The sequence below is a fragment of the Phascolarctos cinereus genome, unplaced genomic scaffold (assembly GCF_003287225.1).
Source record: "Phascolarctos cinereus isolate Bilbo 61053 unplaced genomic scaffold, phaCin_HiC Scaffold_7;HRSCAF=346, whole genome shotgun sequence".
In the NCBI taxonomy this organism is placed as follows: Eukaryota; Metazoa; Chordata; class Mammalia; order Diprotodontia; family Phascolarctidae; genus Phascolarctos; species Phascolarctos cinereus.
Window position 1 is genome coordinate 52,782,022 of NW_027556180.1, and position 24,540 is coordinate 52,806,561.

General features: G+C 37.2%; 1 protein-coding gene across 1 annotated transcript in view; it reads left to right on the forward strand.

Annotated features, from left to right (window-relative positions):
* The window catches only part of SLC9A9 (solute carrier family 9 member A9), a 745,308-nt gene that overhangs the window by 225,019 nt on the left and 495,749 nt on the right, over positions 1-24,540 (forward strand). Inside the window, exon 6 of the mRNA XM_078147547.1 lies at positions 14,741-14,846. Coding sequence (XP_078003673.1) covers positions 14,741-14,846 — 106 coding nt within the window. The remainder of the gene's footprint in view (positions 1-14,740; positions 14,847-24,540) is intronic.

Genomic DNA, 24,540 nt, shown 5'->3' on the forward strand with positions numbered 1-24,540 from the left:
TGTTTCTCAGAAAAGCACCAGTGAAGCAGATAGAGAATAATTTTCCAAGTGTACAAGTTATTAGAAATCCTATACGTTTATGCCAAAAAGAACCAGCTGGTCGCTGCATTGGAAGGAATATTAAGCTCTAGAGTATAGTTAGAGTCTGCTGCTGCTTAGCATTTTCTCCTCTAATCTCCGTACCAAATAATAAATCATTTTGGTGTGAGGGTTAGACCCAACATTTTCAGCAAAATCTCTGACAAAAATATCCCTGGAAATTTTCAACTGTAAATCAGCTAAATCATTCAGCTGTTGTGATTTGTCAATGCCATTGTATATTTCTGCTTGTTTAGAAATGTCTCTCTAAAAAATCCCTTTTATTAGGTGAGATGTCAATTTTTCCAAGAGAAGTTTTCCTGGCTTTGTGTCCCTACCCAAGGTCACAAAAGGTTACATTCTTGGGCGAGGTTTGGGAGTTTTTGATTGGTAGAGACAGCCTCATGTAATTTGTGTGTAGTAAAGTACTCTCTCAAAAAGGCAGTAGCTCTCAAAAATCCTTATCTGAAACCCAATTATCACAGTTTTTCTGAGGGAAAATCCTGAAAAATATTGTATAGAATAAGGTTTTTATTTCTCTTTGATTCAATTTAACAAACATCTATTACGGTGCTCATCATGTAGCACACAGACACTGTTGCTGTCCTTCATAATCAGACAACCAAAATGATATTAGGATGGCAGGATCAGTGTCCAGTGCATCCAAATGTGGCTGATGAAACCAATATGATCTCAGAAAGCCCTACCACAGGTCGGGCACAAATAGTCAGTATGGACATTCGGGAAGGACGGACACTGTTCAAGGTTCTGAGGATACAAGGACATTAAAGGAAAAGTCCTCGCCCTCAGGGAATTTATATTCTCTTGGGGGAAAACTGTGTATACAGATGAATAACATTTCCTTCTCTTCTCTTTCTTCTGGCCTCTCTTCTCTCCTCTCTCATTTTTTTGCCTTCTCCTCTGCCCTCTTTCCCTCTTTCTGATAATCATTCAGCAACAGTATAGTCTTTGAGGAGAGTTGTCTGGTTCACCAAGAGGTTAAGTGACTTTCTCAAGGCCACACAGTCAGTGTGCATCGGAGGAGGTACTTGAATCCATGTCTTGCTGACTCTGAGGCCACTTCTTTACCTACTGTTAGCTTGCTTCTCCTATACGAACTTAAGCTGAACCTTGGAAGGAACCAGGGATTTCCTCTTCAAGACTCTACACAATCAGTCATTGATGAAGAAGGGAAAAGCAATGAAATGAGGATTTCTTCTCTCTCCTCCTCTGGGAAAAATACCTGGCCTATTCCCATGGTACTCAGACACCGAAATGGGAAAACATAAGCTCATTAATTGAGACTGCCAGGCTTCTCCAGGGCCAGGCCTGACATACATTCCACAGCAGAAGTCTGAGACATTTTTGATCCTCCCGTTTTTCAGGGACAAGTGTCATCCCCATTGATTTGCACAGAAAATCACAAAACCTCTCCCTAGAGAAAGCCAGCGTTTTTAGGAGGCTAAATGAAGACCTAGAGTGACAGGAGTGAAAACCATTATGTGTTGATGTCCATCCACCCAGGCAGTTCTTGCTTCAGGTTGCTGAGAGCTGCCATATTAAAGTATCATTTGAAATTTAAATTCCTTCAAAGCTATCAAGAAAAAGGGGCTCTGAGATGGCTGCTAATGGAGAATCTAGAAGAAGGTATTTGTCGCTAAATCACCCTGAAGACCTTGACACTAGCAAAAGGATAGTCATTTAACTGATCAGTTAGGCTAATGGTGGCTTGGATGCGTTTTTGCAAATGGATGCACCAGGAAATATTACTCATCTTCAGCTGATGAATGCTTTGGTGAGAAAAGACAGCCATTATCTGTACTCCTAGTTGTTGTACCATAATGTATAGTTACTGCATTCATGGATGACAAGGGCAGGTGTGATACTGGTAGGATGGAATCAAAGAGACACTAAGCTGGGGAAAAAATTAATCAAGAAATCTTTGTCCCAATTCTTCAGCATTGGGTATTCTTTTGATGAGTGCACATCCAAACAATTCCTTGACAATTAAGTTCTGCAGAGGGAGGGTACGGGAATATGCAGCAGTAACATGCTATGTGAAAAGTAGACTGAATCTCAAATTAGAAGACTCAGGTTTGAATAGCAGCTAGGTTTTTTTTTTTCCAGTGTGACCGCGTGCAACCATTTCACTCTTGTGGGCTTCAGTTTGCTCTATAATGATATAATAATGTAAAGCACAATGCCTGGAACATAATAAGTGCTATAGAAATATTAGCAATAATAATAATTATCATGATTATATAAAAGAGGTGCTGGGTAGATTGTGCTAAGGTCCTTTCTAGCTCTAAATTCTGTATTGCTTATTCATACTGTCATCCTATGACAATGTCTTCACAAGTATATTAAGGTAATGTGAACCTTGGAACTCTAGCTCAGCTCTGTAAATTTCTTCTTTCCTCAGTGTTTGCCAGGCAGATCTAGTATGATTACTTTCTATGAACATGGGATTTTCCTTTTCCAATGTTTCATAGGATTTCCTGCATTAGATTAAAGTGACTATCACCCTGAATTATTCAACACTATAGGTATTTGTCTCAATAAACTGAAGTATCCTGATTTAGAAAGGTAGACTAGACCAAGGGCTTCTTAAACTTTTTCCACTAGTGACCCCTTTTTGCCCAAGAAATTTTTACGTCACCCCAGGTACATAGGTATGTAAAATAGGTTCACAAATCAAACATTTATTGATAATAAATCATAAAGAAATTTATTTTAAAACAATTCTTTGATATACATATAATTTTACCATTTTTAAAGATGAAAGAAAATTTTAATGAGATGGATATGCTTGTTTATTTTTACATAAAGAATTAAATTTTGGTGGAATATTTGATACTGCAGGATGTAGAGCATCTTCAACATTTTTCAGACTTGATCAATATTTCGATTTTATAATCATCAATGCTGAGAACTGTCAGAAACACCTCGGATTCATTATGCATTTGATTTTCAGTTAATTTTTGATCATTGCACATTCAGGAACCTTTTATGTTGACAAATTTTCCACAACCCCCACATTCAGTTACATGACCCCATATGGGGTCACAACTCATAGTTTAAGAAGTTGCTGGACTAAACTGACCTTAACAAATGAATGAGAAATAAATGGTTTTGTGTTAATTTTTCCTTATTTTATGATTTTTTTTGTCTTGGCCTTCCCCCCCCCCCAATTTGTTATTTATTTATTTTCAATTTTTTTTCTTTTTCAATTTTGAGTTCCAAATTCTCTCCCTCCCACCCCTCCTTCACCTACTAAGAAGGTAAGCAACTGTGGTATCCATTGTATGGGTGAAATCATGTAAAACATTTCCATATTAGTCATATTGACAAAAGAAAAGCAAAAACAAAAGCAAGAAATTATACTTTAATATGTACTTAGAGTTCATCAATTCTCTTTCTGGAGGTGGATAGCATTTTCCATCATGAAGCCTTTAGAATTGTCTTAGATCATTGTATTGATATGAGCACACACTTACTCATCATTACAACATTGCTGTTAATGTCACAATGATCTCCTGGTCATTCTCATTTCACTTTACACCAGTTCATATAGTGCTTGTCATGTTTTTTCTTTTTCCTAAAACCATTCCCATCATCATTTCCTCACAGCATAAGAGTACACCATCATAATCATATGCCAAAACTTACTCAGCTATTCCCCAATTGATGAGCATCCCCTCAGTTTCCAATTTTTTGCCACCACAAAAAGATCTGGTATAATAATTTGTACATATAGGTCCTTTTCCTTTTTCTTTGATCTCTTTGGGGTACAGACCTAGTAGTGGTATTGCTGGGTCAAAGGTCATGCACAGTTTTGTAGTTCTTTGCAAATAGTTCTAAATTTATCTCCAGAATGGCTGGGCTGTTCACAACTCTACCCACAGTTTATTAGTGTACCTATTTTTCCCTCATCCTCTAGTATTTTTCATTTATGACAGGTATAAGATGTTACCTCAGAGTTATTTTAATTTGAATGTCTCTAATCAATAGTGATTTAGAGCATTTTTTCGTATGACTATAGCTAGCTTTGATTTTTTCTGAAAACTGCCTGTTCATATCCTTTACCTATTTATCAATCAGGCAATGGCTCTGGTTTTCATAAATTTGACTCAGTTCACCATATATTTGATAAATGAGGCCTTTAGTTTCTTTTTTTGATCATAGCTTTCAGGTAGTTCAATAATTCTTAAATTATTTCTCCTTGATCTATTTTCTGGCTCAATTGTTTTTCTGATGAGATATTTCACATTTTCTTCAAATTTTTCATTCTTTTGACTTTGTTTTTATTATTTCTTGATGTCTCACAGAGCCATTAGCTTCCACTTGCCCAAATCTAATTTTTAAGGAATCATTTCCTTCAGTGAACTTTTGTGCCTCTTTTCCCATATGGCCAATCCACTTTTATTTTTCTATTGCATAGTTTTTGTTTACTTGTAAAACAAGAGCAATAACAACATTGGATTTAGGAGAGAAATATACTTCATCAAAGGTTCCCTATGAGAAGCTATTTCCCACATGTCAAAATTATACATAAATCCTTGAAAGATGCAACAACTGAGATAAGATGTGTACTCATTAAACTATTTGCCTTTTGCTGAGAGACCCCAATGTGGGATCCAAATGGAATTGAGTTTTCTCATAGGTGTTTAAGTATTCCAAATGTTATTTGGCCTTGACAATATAGCTGATTTCCTCAATTCTCAGAATACTACAGAAACTTTTAAATGAGATCTATAAACATTCAAAATGATTGACATAAGTTTTCAACCCCCAAAAGCAGATTAAGATGTAGGCATTTTGTCTAGCCTATGATATGCAGTGAAAAGCAATTATGCTTTTTAAGGAGCTCTTTTCTTCAGTGAATTTTTGTTCCTCTTTTACCATTTGACCAATTCTACTTTTTAAAGGATTGTTTTCCTCAGGAGTTTTTGTGCCTCATTTATCAAGCTGTTAATTCTCTTTTCATAATTTTCTTGTATCACTCTTATTTATTTTCCCAGTTTTTCCTCTCCCAAACCTTATTTCTTTCTTTAACTCTTCCAGGAATTCTTGTTGGGCATGGGTCCAATTATCATTTTTCTTTGAGGCTTTGGTTGTTACTATTTTCACATTGTTTTCTTCTTCTGGGTTTATGTCTTGGTCCTCCTTGCCACTGTAGTAGGTTTTATGGTCAAGTTCTTTTTTGTTGTTTTCTCATTTTTTTTTTCAGTCTACTTTTTGACTTTGAACTTTTTGTTGAAGTTGGGCTCCACTCACCTAGGAATAGGGAGACACTGTCCCAAGTATCAGGTGTTTCATGCTGCTGTTTTTTGAGCTAGTTCTGGAAGTCAACAAGTTTTGGTGGTGTGATTCCAGGAGAGGTTTGGTCACTGCTGTCTTGGTGTGCATTCTGCTCTTTACCCAGGAAAGATCCTTGCTCCCTTATAGTTGCAAGTGCTAGCATCCCTCTTGGCCTTGGAATTGTGATCAGGCTTCTGCTCTTCTGCAGCCACAAGTGTTAGTGTTGCTCTCTGCCTTGGAACTGCAGCTAGGGCCTATGATCCCTTTTAAATGACCAAGTGCTCCTGTACACCCTGAAACTGTGACCCAGAACTGCTGTTAGCAATAGAGTTGCCAATCAGTGCAAGCTGTACCCAGTGCCAGCAAAGCATCCCGGTTGTCCAACTTCCTTACCATCTCTGGGCTGAGAGCTCCTGAACCTGCTGCAGCTGCCTCAGCTGTCTCCAATGCCCACAGCTCACGTTGTTGCTTCACTCTGGGCCAGCCCCTACTCCAGTATCACAGACATCTCCTGCCAACCTCCCAAGTTGTCTCAAGTTGGAAAAATGTCTCACTCTGACCTTTTGTTGGCACTGCTACTCCAAATTTTGATTTGATATATTATTTTAAAGTTGTTTGGAGGGGAATGTTGGGAGAGTTCATTTGGGTTGCTGACTATATTCCATCTTGGCTCCACCCCAGTTTATTTATTTGAAACCTAGCTGTAACCTCCCCTTCTCAGTGACACCCAGTTTTCCTGTATCCATTGGCTGTTATATCTATTCAAATTCACAGATCCCAAACTCCTACCAAATAACTTTTTACCTGATGGCTATCAATTCAAAACAAAAGATATTTAATAAATGAGAATATCAAGGTAATAAGAAGGGAGTGAATCAGTAGCAAGCATTCCCAGTACCTTTACTCCAGTGTTACTGACTCCTATACCTCCAAGACAAAGGATGGATCGAAACCAAATTTTATTCCCCAGCACACTGAAAGAAGGATACAATCTGTTTAAACACATGGCATAGAGATAGAGATACATTGGCAAACAATCTCAAGTTGTTCACTTCCCTCTCAATAAATATAGCACTTAGCAAGGTTATTTCCAAAAATAAATGGAACCTCAAGTAGACTCCACCGTCCTTTTTCCCAGGCCACACTAATTTGGCTCTGTGGCCCTTATCCATGCCCTCACCATGGTTTGTATGTACCTGTCATTTCCTGACTATCTCTTCTGGTCTGTACACTGTACTTACACTTGTTGGCTATCACAACTCTGCACCTTGCCACCCCAATAAGACTCTCATTCTCTCCTTAAATGGGGCACACTGGAAGCAAGCCTGCCCAATCAAAATCTACATTAGACTGAGTTTTCAGGCTGTGGACTCAGGTACTGCTGGTAGCTGTAGCTGAACGCAGGCACAGATTCTCAGAGCCTACCAGTGAGATACCCTTAAGAGGTACTTCATGAGGACTTTGCAAAAGGAGAAAAGTCCTAATAATAAGGAGCTATGAAGTATCTCTTTTTTTTAATGTGTGCCTCACTACCTTTTATTTTAATTTTGAGCTCACTCTCCCCAGGGATAGTGCGTGTATTGTTTGTGTGTGTGTGTGTGTGTGTGTGTGTGTGTGTGTGTGTGTGTGTGTGTGTACCCCTGCCTTGGAGAATATTCTTGGATATTTTTATATATACTATTCTCACTATAACCCTCTTAGTAAATACTCTTTGCAAAAAAAGCTACTTGTGGTTCCTACCTGATTATGTAAAGCAGACTTCCGTGTTTTTTGTCTTTATTGTTGTTGTTTTAGCAGCAGTATTAAAAACCTAACCCTTTGGGTTGCCCAAAACCATCTTGAGCAGAAGAAGCAATTGCCCTTTGGGAATCTAGCCCACCAATCAAGTAGAAGTAGTCCCAGAGGGGTGCCACACAAGGAGCATTAGAAATTCATTAGGAAATGCTATCTCTAGCTTAAAAAACATGTCAGCACCGTGTCCCACTGAAGCTACACAGACCAGCTACTTTGAGCTCCAGTTTATTATTGGTGAGAAAGACCCTTTTGGTCTTAAGATGAAGTCTTTCAGAATGACCCAAGGAGACAACTCTTTAAGTCTCACTAGAGAGTATATAATTTTGATTTGGTTTGGTTTTGGTGTTTTTGTAGTGTCTTAGTGTTTGCAAAGCACTTTGATGCTCACAAAAGCTCTGTGAGGCAGATTCTATTGTTATTCTCATTTTAGAAATGAAGAAATTACATTTCTGAGACAAGTCAAGTGACTTGCCCAAGGTTTCATAGCAAGTAAGTATCTGAGGCGGGATTCCAACATGGGTCTTTCTGACTTTAACACCAACACTATATCCCCTAGGTCAGGTTGTATTAATACCTTGATGTTTGGCTTCCGGTGCCCAGATGGTGGAGTGAGAAAGGAACCCTCTGAAGCCCTCCGAAATTCCCCTCCAAACAACTAGAAAACTGCCTCAGAATTGACCTAGGAGCAGGAAGCAGCTTACCAGCCCATTGTCAACACCTAAACCTCAGAATATGCTTCTCACAGATGATGGAATAACTGTGAGATGTGAAATCAGAGGCTCTGAGTTGAAATTTTACTTTTGCTGCTTACCAGCACTTACTACCTACATGATCTTGGTAGAGCAGATAGAAATAGGTAGATTTTATCTACCCGCCCCCAAAAGATTGAATGAGCCACTAAACTGGGATGAAAACACCTGGGTTCTGTTCCCAGCTCTATTTGTTTTGACAAATATATCAGGTAAATATAGATCATGATAATGTCACCTTTGTACCTCAGTTTCTTCATCTGTACAAAGAGAAGATTGGTTGAGATGGTCTTTAAGGTGCCTTAAACTCTAAATCTGAGGAGCTGAAATAATACTAAGGCAGCAAATTGAACAGTGACTAAATTTGCTGTAAAATTAAAAAAAAAAGAAATCTTTAAAACTCAGAGGGATTTCCTTCCCTTGCTGCCTGACTACCGTCCACAGAGGAGCATTTCTGTGTACAATCTCAAGGTAAGCATCACCAAACAAACCACACCTTGCATCCCAGGCAAGACTCTTTGCTGCTGCTCCTATTAATTGAGGATGATTCAGCATGAAACGATGTGACCAGGTGCCCAGTGGCTTCATTAACCTCTTTATGGATTATCTGCTCCAGTAATTCATGGAAACTGTGTGTTAGCATGACCCCTGCTAGAGAACTATCAACTGTACTAGTTTTCGAAGCCCTGAGCGTGGAGTCTAAGTGGGTGGCTGTCTATTTTCTAAGCCACCTAGTTGACTGTGCCCAGATCCCAGCAAACATTCTTCCTCATGGGGCTCAGTGGTTATCTTTATCTCGGTCTTGTTCCATTTCTTGCCAGAGTAGATAGGAATGTGCAGGGTAATCACTTTCTGCATTGTGTGGGACATAGTCGATGAAATGGAGTTCAGTTCTCTGTACAGAAGGAATGGCTGGTGCAGCAGAGTGTTTTTAAAAAGCTCTTTCTATTGACTTAAAAGTCTTTCATCCTGATGTTTCAAAGGGAGTCAGTGGGAAGATGCAATGGACCTGTATAATTCAGTCCAGTGGGTGGGACCTGCTGCTTTTGCATAGCAAGTCAAAACAAATAGAACTGGGAATAGAACCCAGGTGTTTTCATCCCAATTTAGTGGCTCATTAAATCTTTTGGGGGGTAGATAAAAGCAGTAGATTTGGCACCTGGGTGGAAATGAAACAGAAAGCTGCCTTTTCAGTACCTTCGATTAAAGCAGGGATTCTTAACTTAAGGTCTATGAACTTGGTTTTTCAAAATTATTTTGTTTTGTTTATTTGTTTATAGTATGTTGAAAACTATGTTTCAATATAGTTGGTCTTTTTTGTAAACCTCAGTAGTTTATTTTAGGCAATTAAAAACATTATTCCAAGAAGAGGTTCATAGACTTCCATAAACTCCTAAAGACAGCGCTCTCTCTCTCGCTCTCTCTCACTCACTCACTCACTCTTCCCCCTTTTTCTCCCCCTCTCTACACACACACACACACACACACACACACACACATATACACACATATATGCACATTAAGACCCCCTGGAACTAGAAGGCAGTGTGGTATTAGACTTGGCATCAAGACACATGGGTTTGAATCCTACCTTCCATGTATAAGCTATGTGACCATAGTTAAGTCCCTTAATATCTCTGGGTTTCAGTTTCTTTCTGTGTAAAATGGGTGTGATAATAGTTATACTACCTATCTCACAGGATTGTTATGAATAAAGTGCCTTCTTAACCTGATACTGCTCTGCAAATGTGAATTAGTATGATGACTACATGATTCCATGCCAAAATGTGCTGTTAAGTGCATTTCACTTTCAGTCCACATAGTCCTGGTGTAAGAGAAATACCATTAATTAAGCCTTAGTTGAGTATACCACTCTGCCCACTGAACTCAAATATTTAGAGACATGGCCTACTCTATAGGAAAGAAAGTAGAATGTGTGTTACTTCGAATTCCAACTTCCTGAAATCTCCCCCCAAAATAGTTAATGGCTGTTTGGCTCTGAAAGGCTACAACTGTGGAGGGTTGCTGATGTCAGCCCACTTGTTGTGATTAAAGACTAGCTCAGTTACAGTATTGGCTGTGTTCCTGTCCCAGGAAAAATGAAGCAGATATAGACTCATGTGTCAGGGAAGGAATAGGGAGCATATTCATAAAGCTTATTTCTGTTTACTCTTCCATTCCCAAGGATATAATTATTTAAGGCCTGCTTACATAACCTTAGTCAATGAAAATGTGTTTATATTTCACCATCTTGTTTGAATTTCACAAGACTTTAATTTCACGTTGGAGTAAATATACTTCTACATGGTCACCATTTTGATCAAAATAAAAATTCCTTAGTTAAGCCAATAAACAATGAACCTTAAAAATAAAAGAATCATGATTCATTAGTCATTTGAATTTTCTATCTATGCTTCCCTTTACATTTAGTGTTTTATCTGTATAGGAACTGTATGTGTCTCCATCATCCCCCTCTTCCACAGGCAAATAGAAGTTTTTTCAGGGTAGACAGGATCTGTTTAAGCTTTGTCTTTGTATTGTAAGTATTTCCCACAGTTCTTTGCAATAGTACACACGACAGATGGCTGTTTGTATTCAATTAGAGTAAATTTGGAGTAATAGGATCTTGTATCGACTCTCTTGCTTTCTACCTATGTGACCTTCTGAAAATCATTGAACCTCTCTTGGATCTCAGTTTTCTCATCTGGAAAACAAAGGGATTAGGCTGGAGGATCCCTGAGTTTCTGTAATCTGTGATCTGAACCCTTGAGCAAGGTGAACACTGACTGTACAGGAAATGATATGTGTGTGTGTATGTGTGTTTAATCTTACTAGATTTGTGTAAGAACTTGAATTCCCTAAAGTGTATTGGGTTAAATCAAGAGTGGAAGAGTTGGGGGAGGGGGAAGGGACAAGTTAGTTCATTAATAATAATAGTAGGAGTAGTAGCAGCAGTAACAATTGCAGTAGAAGTGGTAGTAGTAGTAGTAACAGCAATAGTAATAGTTGTAGTTATAGTAGCAAAAGTAGTAATTGTAGTAGTAGAAGTAGTAGTATTAGAAATAGTAGTAGTAGCAGTAGTAGCAATAGTAGCAATTGTAGTAATAGTAGTAGTAGTAAAAGTGGTAGTAATTGTAGTAGTAGTAGTAGTAGTAGTAGTAGTAGTAGTAGTAGTAGTAGTAGTAGTAGTAGTAGTAGTAGTAAGAATTGATATAATGCTTCAAGGCTTTCAAACTTTGTATGTGTGATCTCACCTGAATCTAACAACCTCTCTGTGAAGTGGGTGCTATTACTATCCCCATTTTACAGATGAGGAAACTGAGGCTGAGTGAGTTGTGTTACTTGTTTTGGGTTGTGCAACTATTTCTCTAGTCAGTTTCTGAGACAGGATTCAAATGCAGGTCATCCTGACACCAAGTCCTGTCTACCTTGCCACTTATCCTTCTGTGAGTGGTTTAAAAAAAATGAGATACAGGGAATATGACATGGTCTAACCTCCAGGAGCCATTTAGCTCTTCTGGCAGTTTTCCAGATTACTGCCTCCCACCCCACCCCCATACACACCCATGCCCTACCATTTGTAACTGATGGGACAGAACAGGAAGCATTCACTAGTTGGGGGGATGATCAGCACCAGGAGTACACTAAGCTATCCCAGCTGAGTCACTCAACAAGAATCCTCACCTAAGGTATGAGTATAAGTTGGGGACAGGGTAGCAAAGCAGACCAAAGAAAATGACATCCCAGTTGGTCTCTATGCCTACTTGTTGACATTGGCCGGCACCCAGACATCATTGGCGATCTGAGACAGAAGACCAATGTGAACTGGACGAGTGCCTGTAGCTAAGGAAAGGATGGATCAGGATGTAGCAAGGGCAGAGACAACTCCCTCCGTGCTCTGAAGGCAGAGACTCAACAATTCAACAGCTATAGATTAAGTGTTTGCTGTGTACAGAGCATTGTTCTCAAACTCAACCTGCCCAAAGCAAAACTCATTATCTTTCCTCCAAAACCCTGTAGTCTTCTCAATTTCCTTCTTAATTTTAAAGGCATTAACATCTTTCCCCATTGCCCCCAGGCTCACAACTCCAGTATCATCCTTTACGCCTCACTTGTACTCATCCTGCACATACAGTCTCTTGCCAAGTCTTATCATTTCTATCTTCCCGACATCTCCCCTTCTCTCTACCCACACAACTACAACTGTGTTATAGGCCCCCGTCACCACATACCTGGACTATTGAAATAGCCTTCTCACTGGTCTCCTGGCCTTCAACTTGCTCCACATGCCAGACCTTTGTCCACTCAACCGACAAAGTGATTTTCCATGTCACCCCTTCCTTCTGCATTCAACAAACCCCAATGGTTCCCTATTACTTTGAGATTCAGATATAAAAATCCTCTGATCTTTAAAGTCCTTTACAACTGGGACCTCGCTACCTTTCTCAATTTCATACACTTTAGTCATCTCTACATAACCTACAATGAAGCAGTACTGGCCTTCTTGCCAATTCTTGCACACAACACTCCAATTCCTGATTCCAGCCTCTTTTTTTAACCAACTGCCCCTCATACTTGCAATGTGCTGCCTCCTCACTTCCACCACCTGGTTTCCCAAGCTTCCTATAAGACTTGGCTCAAATCCCACCAGCAAGTGGCCTTTCCAATCCTAGCCCATACCCCTAACCCCAGTGCTTTCCTTCCCAATCCCATTTACATTATAAATTTTCTATGTACATATTTGCCAACTGTTATATGAAGACCAGTGCTCTGTAAAATGAATTGGTTTAATTCAAGAAAGGTATGAAAGGAAAAGTTTGAGTGGCAATGGATTAATTGTTATTATTACTATTATTACAGTTATTAACATTAATAATAGTAGCATTGTTTACCTTCTAGAATGTGTGCTCCTTGAGGACAGGCACTGTATTTTTGCCTTTCTTTGCATTTCCAACATGAAGCACAGTGCCTGGTACATGAAAGAGCTTAGTAAATGCTTGTTGGCTTAAAGACTTTTATGAGCGACAAGTAGTGGTCTCTATCCTGCAGATGAAGGGGTTGGTTTAGGTCAGCAGTATCAAACTCAAATAGAAAGAGAGTGCACTAGACTATAGATAAGGATCCTGCAGGTCCTATATTGACTTAGAAAATCACATATTAACATTATCTATATTCCATTTTATTTTTATTTATTTTATTAAATATTTCCCAATTACATTTCAATCTGGTTCTGCTTGTGGGCAGAATGTTTGACACATCTGGTTTTGATGACCTCTGAGGTCCCTTTCAGTTCTAAGCCTGGGATCCTATGAAGTAAGGCCAGATACTACCATTTACTGTATCAATGGACAAATAGAGTCAGAACATAATTAAATAACCACCTGTGGTCTGACTGCCTTGCTTGGCTTCATAGCTCATGTTAAAGCAAAGTCTTGGATTTGGGGATTTATAGGTAGTACTTGGAAAGCTAGTACAAACATAAGCTTTATTATTATGTAGCATAGCAAGGAGGGAGAAAAAAAGACATACATACATACATACACACACACACACACACACACACACACACACACATGCCACACCATCTGACAGTATAGACAGAAGGAGGTTCGGCCCCACAGATGCAAGAAACTCACCCAGCTTGAGAGGGAAGGAGACATACACCATGACAAAGATCTCAGGTAAATACAGCCTCAGAGTAGGGGTCAGAGAGGGAAGTTTAATGACCCCAAAATGGCCTGAGTTGAGAACAAGTAATCAATACCAAATGTGGGAATGGAATTCCTAATCAGATGCAGATGTGTTGGGGAAATTCCCAAGGTCACTTATCAATACCAGGCTCTGGCAGGAGAGTTTCCTTATCAAGACCAGAAATTGGGTGAGGGTCTGAGCTGTCTATCTGAGGCAGCAGGAAAACAGTGAGTCACAAGCTGCTGCAATCCGCCTGGAGTCTTATCCAGTCAGAAGCTGTGATCATTAATTGCTTGACGCGGAATTGGAATGAGTCAGAAGAGAGGAAAACTACAACCTGTCTGTTATCGCTTATATTTTATAAGCATTAGGACCACTTAGCCGAAGTGACTCCATGTTGAAATCCAAGTATAACTAAGATATCAAACAATACATTTGAAAAATCTGATATCACAGTGACATTAGGACACTTGTTAAGAGTCATCTTTCAAAGTCTATCTATGTACATTGAACATGATATAGTGATGTCATTTCAGTCCTCTTCAAGTAGAAAAGACAACAACCAACATTACCTCCATCTTACAGTTAGTACTCACCAATGAAAGTTATTTGAATCTCCTTTATCTTTTTCCTTCTACAAAACACTATAACATTGCAGCATTATTATTTAATTAATCAAAAAACAAACATTTATTAAATGCCTACTATGCATCAGACACTAGGCTAGGTACTAGGAATGCAAAGACCAAGAAAAGAAAAGAAATGGTCTTGAGGAAGAGGAAATGAAATTCTCTTAGGGGAGACACCTTGGACACAAATAATTTTGTACAAAATTTGGGGGATGGAGAGTGAACAAGCAAAAATGTTTTCATATGATGCTTGACTAGGACTTGGGGGAGGGTGGAATGTGGGATTCTAAAAGCTCAGTTTTGAAGGAAATCAGAAAAAACTAAAAGGTAGAGGTGAGGGGACAGAGTATTCTAGGAATGTGGGGCAGCCAGTGCATAGGTGTGAAAATAGGAAATAAATCTTTGGGAATGGTGGTGGTGGGTAATAAAAATTATAGAAACGTTGTCATTGTATCTCTGTGATTCACTCTGTGTGTATATGTATTTGTTTTTTCCTAGTGACGGTACTGGCTATTTTCCATGAACTGCATGTTGATACTGATCTGTACACACTCCTTTTTGGGGAAAGTGTGTTGAATGATGCCGTGGCCATAGTTCTCACATAGTAAGTATAAACACCTGGATTCCTTTGAACAAAAATGAAAATAGTTAATCCATACACACACACACACACACACACACACACACACACACATAGATATACATACATATATATTTGATATTTTGGGTAGTGGTAGTCTAAAACTATAATTTTTATTTCTGCTAGGGTGAGGGGTGGAAGAACTCCTAGGATGCGAATATTTCACAGTTTTAGTGACACATCTGTAATTTATAGTTTTCAAGCATTTTCTGGGAGCACTAAGGGATTTAGTGACCATGGTAAAAAGATTGGTATGCGTCAGAGGCTTGAACCCAGGTCTTCCTGAGTATAAAGCTGGCCCTCTATTCACTGTGCTATATTGCTTTTCTATTTCTTATTTGTTACAAAAATACAATAAGTTCTAGTTTTAAGGTGATAAAGAGAAAAAGCATCAATAATAGACATAGTTGATTAAGCATTTAATTTCCAGTACTACTGTATCAGGTTTACTAGATTTGGGTCCCACTCCAGCATTTTTAAAGAGAATAACATCTCAAAGGGTGTATTTTCCTGACTTTTCCTCCTATCTATTTTCTCTAGTTAGTAGAACCTTTCCTATATATGGTAAGCTTGGAAAATTTGAGCCTGTACTTAAGGATCAGGAGAATTTCAATTTTTTTTTTGCTCTTTTCTTGAATGTAGGGTATTATGGGCATATGTAAATCCATCTCATTATAGGTAACATTGATTGAGGATCTTCTCATCCTTCATATAATTTCCCCATCATCCCCAGACTCAATTTTATTTTTCTTGAAAACTTTTAGATGCCAATTAGTCTGCTATCTTTCCAGCCTCTCCCCCTTTAATCTAGACATTTAGCACTTATATTTAACAAATGGCAATTTGGTGACCTTTCCTCAAGTCAAAGGTCTTCTCTTTGGGTTTAAATGAGCACCAACATTTCAACCAGCTGTCAAATATCCCAAGGGAAAGTAGCCATCTGATAATTAAATGTGGCAATACAACTATATTTGGGATGTTAATTGCTTTCAATCTATTTGAGACGTGTTGTGATGTACCAAAGGGTATTTAAAAGTCAGTGCTCACTGGTGAAAGACAGTATGATCATAAAGTACAATCCTCTTCCTGCCCAATGGATTCTTGGTATAGATGTGGCCCCAATGTGAACATTTTCTGAGTCTGTTTATCAAATCTCATGACACTTGCTCATCAGCCATAAGAGTTCTTTATTCTTGGCACCAGAGACAAATATCAACGAGAACAAATTAATAATATAAAGTCTAAATCACAGAAGCACCAGTATTCAATATTTTCAATGCATAATTCAAGAAAAATAATGAGAATATCAGAAGCAACTGTCTAAGAATGCCTTCCACTCATATGGGCACGGAAGTAAAAATATGCTGAGTTTCTCATTTTTATTCTCTGAACTGGCAAGTTATATATTTTACTTTAAAGGTCAAGTGAAATAGTACCACTGAACTGCAAATGACCTTTAGAAAATGTAAGAAGGCACCAAATCAGTGAGTGATTGGCATTTCTCTTTTATCATGCACACCAATTACAATGGTTTGCTATCACAAAGATGGAAATGTAAGAAAAAATATGGGTGCCAACAAGCATAAAGCCTGGTGTCATTTTTAAAGCTTCTTCATAACTTTCCCCTTAGTTAACCACAATGTAGCCTTGCTCTCTCTTCCTCTTCCTCTCCTCTGCACATATTTTTCAATCATAAAATCAGAACATAGGGGAAAAATGTCTCATTTCCTGACATGGCAAATTTGCTAATGTATTTGAAAAGAGTGTTTTTCTTGAGTGTTGATAATCACCTACGGTTCAGAGGCTATGCAGTATTGGAGTAACCCTAGCCCAGATAACAATTTATAATGTAGACATTTCCTGAAGTATAAACACTTGACCTTCAAATCTGCATAGATGCAAATGGATCTTTGCCTGTCTCTCTCTTCACTCATCCTGAAATAACTCCTCTCAACCTTCCTCTCATCCTAGACAACAAAGCTGTCCTAGCCCAATGGGGCCATCTGCTGGTGGGAACAGGGAACTTTCAGATCCTCTCACCACTTCATTTCTTCTCCATCAAAGGTCACAGTATCATAGGATTGTAAATTTAGTACTAGAAGCGTGCTTAGAAGCCTTTGAGTCCAACCCTTACATTTTGCTGATGAGAAATGGAGGCACAGAGAGATTAAGTGATTTGCCCATGGGCACAGACCTAGTAAGCACCTGAAGCAAGACTCTGCATACTATTACCAGTCTACTCATGATGAAGCTCTATCCCTTTAATTTTTCATAACTCGTAACTACCACAGATAATCAGATATATGGTAAGAAATCCCCTGTAATTTCTTTGTACTCTGAATTGCCCTTTTACCAAAATAAGGTCTTTCCTACTCTTGGCTCTATTTATGACCCCTAAAGTGATCCTAATTATAATGTCTCAGCACAATAGGTGTGCTTAGGGTAAGGAAATCTATAAATAGGAGGCAGTGTGAAACACAGGAAAGAGGGCTGGGGAGTCAAAGAACTGGGGTTCAAATCCTGGCTCTGATGCATAATTCCTATGTGACCTCAGCAAGTGACATTACCTCTCTAGACATCATTTATAAAATGAAAGATTGTACTAGATGACCTCTAAGATTTTAATATAGGATCCTAATTTTTGAAATGTACTCAAATATTTAAAAACTGTACCATCAACCTCTAAAGCCCTTGAAAGTACCCATAAATCCCATTCAGAATCTTTTCAGAAGTTTCTTTCACCTGATTAATCCTATTTTTCTTTTTCATGATCTTCAGCAAAAACAAAACAATTTTTTTTTGCTGAATTGTATTTGTTTTGTTAATTACTAATCTTGCAATAGTCTTTTTTCTCTTATTTTTCATTACAAACAAACAATAGTCCAGTGCTATTATATATTAAATAGGTATTTGCAGGCTGGCCTGTAAGTTCATATATTATTTAAACATTGTTTCTTAGGAAAAAAGAATGTGTTCCAGGTTTCAAACATCTGACTTTAATGAATGTTAACACAACCCATTTGTAAACAGTAGTCTTCCTTTACTTTAAAATTCCCATGGAATCTTTCCTGTCTGGGGTTAAGTAAAGAAAACTTGATAACATCTTTTGATCTGCATGCTCAGCTCGGCATGTTGAACAATTCTATTTAAGCACGCTTAGTCATGGACCATACATTACCCATACTTGCTTTTTTTGATTTCAAGGATTTAGGGAGCGCTATACAAAAAGCATGTATTTTTGTATATTGGTATATTTGCAGAATAAAAATGTAAGCATTAAATGTATAGTTGATTCACAAGTGCAAAGGTTATTTATTCAGTCCCACCAAAGTAGAAAAAGGAGCAATAAGAAGATCTGTAGAACCATGTTTTTATAATCTGGAGCAAATAAATGAATGTAGAAACCTAAGTTAGCATTGTATTTCATCTATACAGGTTTTTGTTGATTTTCATAAATCCATGAAGATAGAATTTGTCCGCATAATAATTGCCTTTGCCAACACAGTACTTTGTATGCAGTCAACATTTAATAAGCCTTTGTCGAAAGTTGACTCTAAATGGCCTAGAGAAGGATGGCTTTGTATAGACCACCCCCATGGAAAAGAATCCGCCCCCACAGTAAAATGGTTTAGAATGAATTCCCAAATTATATACCTGAGAATAGGTAAAATAAAGCCCCAAACTTTCCTCTTGGTTAATTAGTAGATTGCAAAATAGTCCTGATGGATGATTGTCTCCTGTATTGCTGTGAGATTCAATTCCCTACTTTTTTTTTTATAATTATCAGTTATTGCAACCTTGCTGTCTTGTTCAGCAAGAGTATGATGGATTCTTCACCACTTTATCTAAAAATGTTGGTGTATACAACACTGAAACAAACCTCCATTTGTCAGGAGAAGGAAGAATTTCACTGTACTGTATGTAAATGCCTCCAGATTTCTATAGGGACAAAAGAGAGTTCTCATTAAACAGCTGGTTCTTGAATAACAATAAACTTACTGTAGATGTACTTATTTCCTGTTAGGCAAGGACTTACAAGGAAATTCAGTGTAAATCATTTTCTTTTGGGAAAAAGGCAAATAGATCTTCAGTTTTATCTCTTTAGATAAAAATATTGTACAGCTGCCTAAAAGTTGTTACTACAAAATATCCTTTAAAGTGTGGTATTGATGACTGCTTGATCCTCAGAGAAGACAGCTTCTTGAAAGCAAACATTTCTAAGGACCCACGTGCCTTAAAGAAAATTCAACACAGTAGCCAAATAAGACAGACCTATGGAATCCTAAGGTTAAAAAGAATCTCAAGGGATCATTTAACCTCCATGTAGTGCTTTGAAGTCCAGCAGAAAACAAAATAGTGTAACTATGAAAGGAATAATCAGTTTTGTTACTTTGACTTTATACTATCCCCTAGACTTAAAGTTCCCTGAGGTCAGGAAGCATATACTATATTTCTCTAAATCCTCTAATGCCTTTCAATTATGTGAACAATTAATGTGTTAGATGAGTAAACAAGAAGACAAATGTTACTGGAAGTAAGGTCTTGATAGTAAAAGCACTAGAGTTGGAGTCAAAAAACCTAATTCTAAGTTCTGACTCCATCTACTATTAGTGTGATCTTTGGCTGAGTCTTTAAAATTCCATGAACCTCTTTCTCCACATTTTCAAAATGAGAAAAATAGCATTTGTGCTACCCACTTTCAAGGGTTGCTGTGCAAAGCAAATTCAGCAATATATATTTATTATGCAGATGCAGGCTATTGCCACTTTAACAACATTGTTATTTATTTCATCTCTTTTGATGGAGTTCAGATAGAAATGGTCCTGGGACAGGTTGATGTATTGCTGTGATTATTTCATATTTCATATTATTTTTGTTTTGCATTTAGTATTCTGTTGATTGTTGTAAAGGTAGATAAAATAATTGCTCTTCATAGTTGAATAAAAGTATTAGGGCATAAGCTTTATCCTCTGTAAGCTCACTGAATACATCTTCAGGAAAGCTCTATTACATATAGGACAACAGGGATGCTATGTACTTCATCCATTTCTTACATGATTTTGATCTGTGAATATTTGGCATGGCAAGAGATACTAAAATGTTATTTTTACCTCTTTTTGCATCCCTGTTAAGTACAAACTGTTCCAGGTCTATTGTAATTTATATATTGAATTCTCAAGAATATTTGATGTCTATATTATTAGCATAGGGATTTATCATTTCTCATTCTGTGAACATCAGAGAATTTCTGATTTATAATTTAGCCACCTGTTGCTAGGTGTTTGGCAGATGGGCAAAATTTTCACAGATTACAGTGATGTCAAGCAAAATGCCTTCCATTTTCTTATATAATTTTTATTGATCAATAAGTCTTGACTCGAAGATAATCTTTTTTGTAATGTGTTGGTAATGATCTGGTCTGGAATCACCAGCATAAATTTTTCTATTTTGCTAAATAAATTTGCCTGGCTCAGAAATTTTTTCACTGTTTTTTGATATAGTGTTAGCTGAGTTCATGTAGAGGTTGCCCATGGATGGCTCTTTGATTCTACTCTAGGATCATAGCCATTTCATGGGTTTCTTCTGAAGATAACTGCTTTTGGTTACATTGGATAAAATCATTGATGTAGCTGCTTACAGATTTCATTATTGTTTCATAAAGTAGTATCTGCCTGTTCCAAAAGTATTTCTGTAAATTTTCTGGCTTTTTTATAAAGTGCTCTAAGAATAGATATTAATTCTCTGCTTTCTTTTTTTGGCAAAGAAATGTTAATCTTACTCTAGCTATTTTAAGGTAGTTCCTTGAGGCCGTTCCTATGTTTTACTGATATTATTTTTTTCTTTAAAGATACTTTCTAAATCTATTTTGGTCTATTTCAGAATTCTTGATAGTAATTATCAAGTTTGGTATTAAATGGGCGTCCATTGTTTTTAATGTATTCCCATTCAACTTTGATTTCAGGATGCCAATAGGTTTCTTAACATATTCAATCACAGCTTTCTCCTTGATAGTTTTATATTTTGCATCTTCTTTATTATCAATAATAATGACAACAATAATACCCTAACATTAAATCTTTCATTGAGTCAGTAAGTTAATTGATATTTATTAAGCACCTACTATATATCAGGCAACATGCTAAGCACTGGGGATACAAACAAAAAAAAAAAAAAAGGAAAAAGATAGTCCCCGCAACCAATTTGGTTAGTGACCTGACTAGGTTGTTAAAGTTGTTGCTGATGATCTATTAAATAAACAGAGTAGCATAAGGTCATAGGATGGCCATGCTTGGAACCATTTTGATGATTACTTTAACATTGAGGGGTGGGGGTGGGGTGTGTGTTCAGTGATTTTTTCAACATTGTCCAGCTCTACATGAACCCATTGGGGCTTTTTTGGCAGAGATACTAGAGGGTTAGCCGATTCCTTCTCCAGTTCATTTTACAGATGAAGAAACTGATGCCAACAGCATTAAGTGACTTGCCCAGTCTAATAAATGTCTGAGACCAGATTTGAACTCAGTAAGATGAGTCTTTTTGACTCCAGTACTGACACTCCATCCACTGTGCCACCTAGCTGCCAAGTAAATGGCACTCTGCAGTGTTTTGGTAACAGAAGAGGATAAAATACATCAGACTTAATTAGAAATACCAATACCTTAATGTGAAGGAAATGTTTCCACACAGATGTCACTGACCACCTAGGCAAACCATGAAAGCCCACGAAATGTATGGAAGACATGAATTCTTTCATTGTGTTCCAGTATTTTGTCATTAAAAAATTAGAAACAGACCACAGCCATATAAGCCAAGACTTAATAGTGCCTTTTTTTGGTCAATGATGCACTCAGCTCCAAATTACAAAGCAGTGTAACGTAAACCAAATCAAAGCAATTAGATACAATAAGAAGAAAAAAAACCTTCTTACCAAGCTAGATGACAGAAAATAAGAGATGAAATCAAGGATCTAATAAATTCTGAATAGATTAAAAATGATATTTCCTATAACCATCGTAAATGAATATTTCCTCACAATATTTGACAGATGTACAAAGCATGTTGTTGGCCCAGTAAGAACCACTGCTGGAAAGGTGGAACTCACAAAATATGCTCCAAAGGTCAAGCATCAAATACCTAATAGCCAAAATGAATTTGAGGGAACTTTTGACCTGTGGGAAGGCACCAAAAGATTATGTTAATATAGAGCTGGTACACAACATAGAAAACATGCATATCATCTTACACCAGTAAGGGCAAAAAAAAAAAAAGAAGAAGAAGAAGAAGAAGAAACAGGTGGAAAGAAATCCAGAAAACCAAAGCATACCATTTATTCTAGATTCCCTTCATCAGTGATTAAAAGCAAGAATCAAAAGATTAAGGTGATTCATGGAGTCAAAGCAGTTCAAAAAACAACATATGCAATTCAATATCAAAGACTTTATTGTATGTGAAGCAATTAGAGGTGAAGGGGGAAAAACAAAGTAGAATGTGAAAATCTGCAAATGTTTGGTCATCAGTTTGGCAACAATGATTCCAACACAATGGAAATGTAAAGTGGACTAAATGAGAAATAGAAAGCTTGCATACTTCGTATGATCAATGACAGAATGATCATGTCAAAAAAGGTCTTTTAAACTCTAATTGGAGGTGTCTTAGACTCTAATTACCCTGCAAAACTATCAACTGGCAGGGCTGGAAAATATCCATAACTAGTGGTTCAGAGTGGATTACTGCAAAGGACTTTATACCAGCTTTCTCTTGGACAAAAACCTGCTTCTCCCCACCCCCCCTTAACAAAAGACATTGCATATTTATTACTAAAAGATAAGAACACCTTATCCTCCTCCAAATGTAGACCAATTACGTGTTTATGTACTTTATAAAAATAATTAATAACTTGAATCACTACAAAAAATTTACCAGCTATAACAAAACAATATATTAGCTGAAGAGCCAAAAGGATAGGCCAAAAATTCCAGGGCGTAAAGACCAACTTATTATCAATTTGGTAATTATTGAACAAGCTGCCAGAAAACATCATAACATTTATACTGCCTTGGCTGATTTTACAAAAGCTTTGAATCTGTTATATATTCCTGGCCTATTCATATACTATAAATGCACAAAATTAGACTCAAATGTAGTGAGAATAGTAGAGTATTTGATGTCCTCATGGAAAACCATTCTCTGTTTAAAACATCACCGGCACGATGTCAAGAATAATTGATATACAGGTGGCATTTTTTCAGTTAGAACATGCTGGCTGATTTTAATTCTGCCTATTGATAAATCTTGCGTCTCTTCTAAATATAAAAGAGTATGGCTTCAAAATTAAAGACAGTCTGAAATGGAAAATTATTTATTAATTGTCTGATGTATATGCATGACAATAAGCAAGAGGGCTCTAAAATATATATTAAATCATTCCTTTACCTCATGAATTCTTTCTCCACTGATATAAAAATATTACTTAGACTCAGTATACATAAAATTCTTAATATACATCAAGGAAAGAAACAAATTGAAGGCTTTGAGCATGAATCCAAGAGTCAGGTTGAATCAGTCAGCCAGTCAGTAAGTATTTATTAACCTTTCCTAGTGCTTTTTCTCTTTTAATTCTTTCCTATTTATCCTATTACAGCTTGTTTTGTATATATTTGTTTCATGTTGTCTCCCCTATTAGATTGTAATCTCCTTGAGGTCAGAGATTGTCTCTTGCCTCTTTTTTTTTTTATTCCCAGCACTTAGCATAATGCTTGTCACATAGGAGGTGCTTAATAAATATTGATTGATTGATTGATTAAGCATCTATGTGTCAAGCCCTATGTTAGGTGATAGAGATATAGGTATAAAGATTAAAACAATCCTTAGTTGCAATGAGCTTACATTCTAATGGAGCAGACAACTAGTACATATAGCTTTATCCATACCATAAAAACAAAGTTTATATATACATATGTATGTATCTATACACACACACAAAGTAGCGAAAGTTAGTTGGTGGATTTTTTTTAGGGAAACAGCAGTTTATGATGGCAAGTCATTGTATCAGAAATTATATAAGGTTTATTGACTGGATTTAGTGATCAGTGCAGATTGTGAATTGAAATGGTAGAAACTCTGCAAAAAAAAATTGCAGTAAGCTGGAAAAAAATTCTAATATCAACCAAATACCTAGCAGGACTCAACCTGGTGTCTAGAATTATACATCAAAAGCTCCCTATCATGAACTGAGACAGTTCACGTCGGTACTGCAAGTGCAGATATCAAAATATCTTTGAGATTGCAACAGATATATTGGAATGGATTTGCAACATTATCAAAGACCAAATGTTTGCCCTTAATCACTCAGACATTAATTTTGATTCATAAAAACGTTAACAAGAACATTTTAAGGTGTTGCCATATCATATATTCCTAATTTCCAAGATACATGGAATGAAAAGGTTTCAAAATACACTAAGCAAAGGACCCCCAAGTCATGTAGGAACAGGATGAGGTACACAGCAACCCTGTTGTCCTGTCTGCTTTTAGAATGTATTGATTATGTTTACAATGGACATACAACTACAAAAAGAAATTATTTACATAGTGGATAGGACTGGCCTTGGAGTCAAGAGGACCTGAGTTCAAATCCAGCCTCAGACATATAACACAT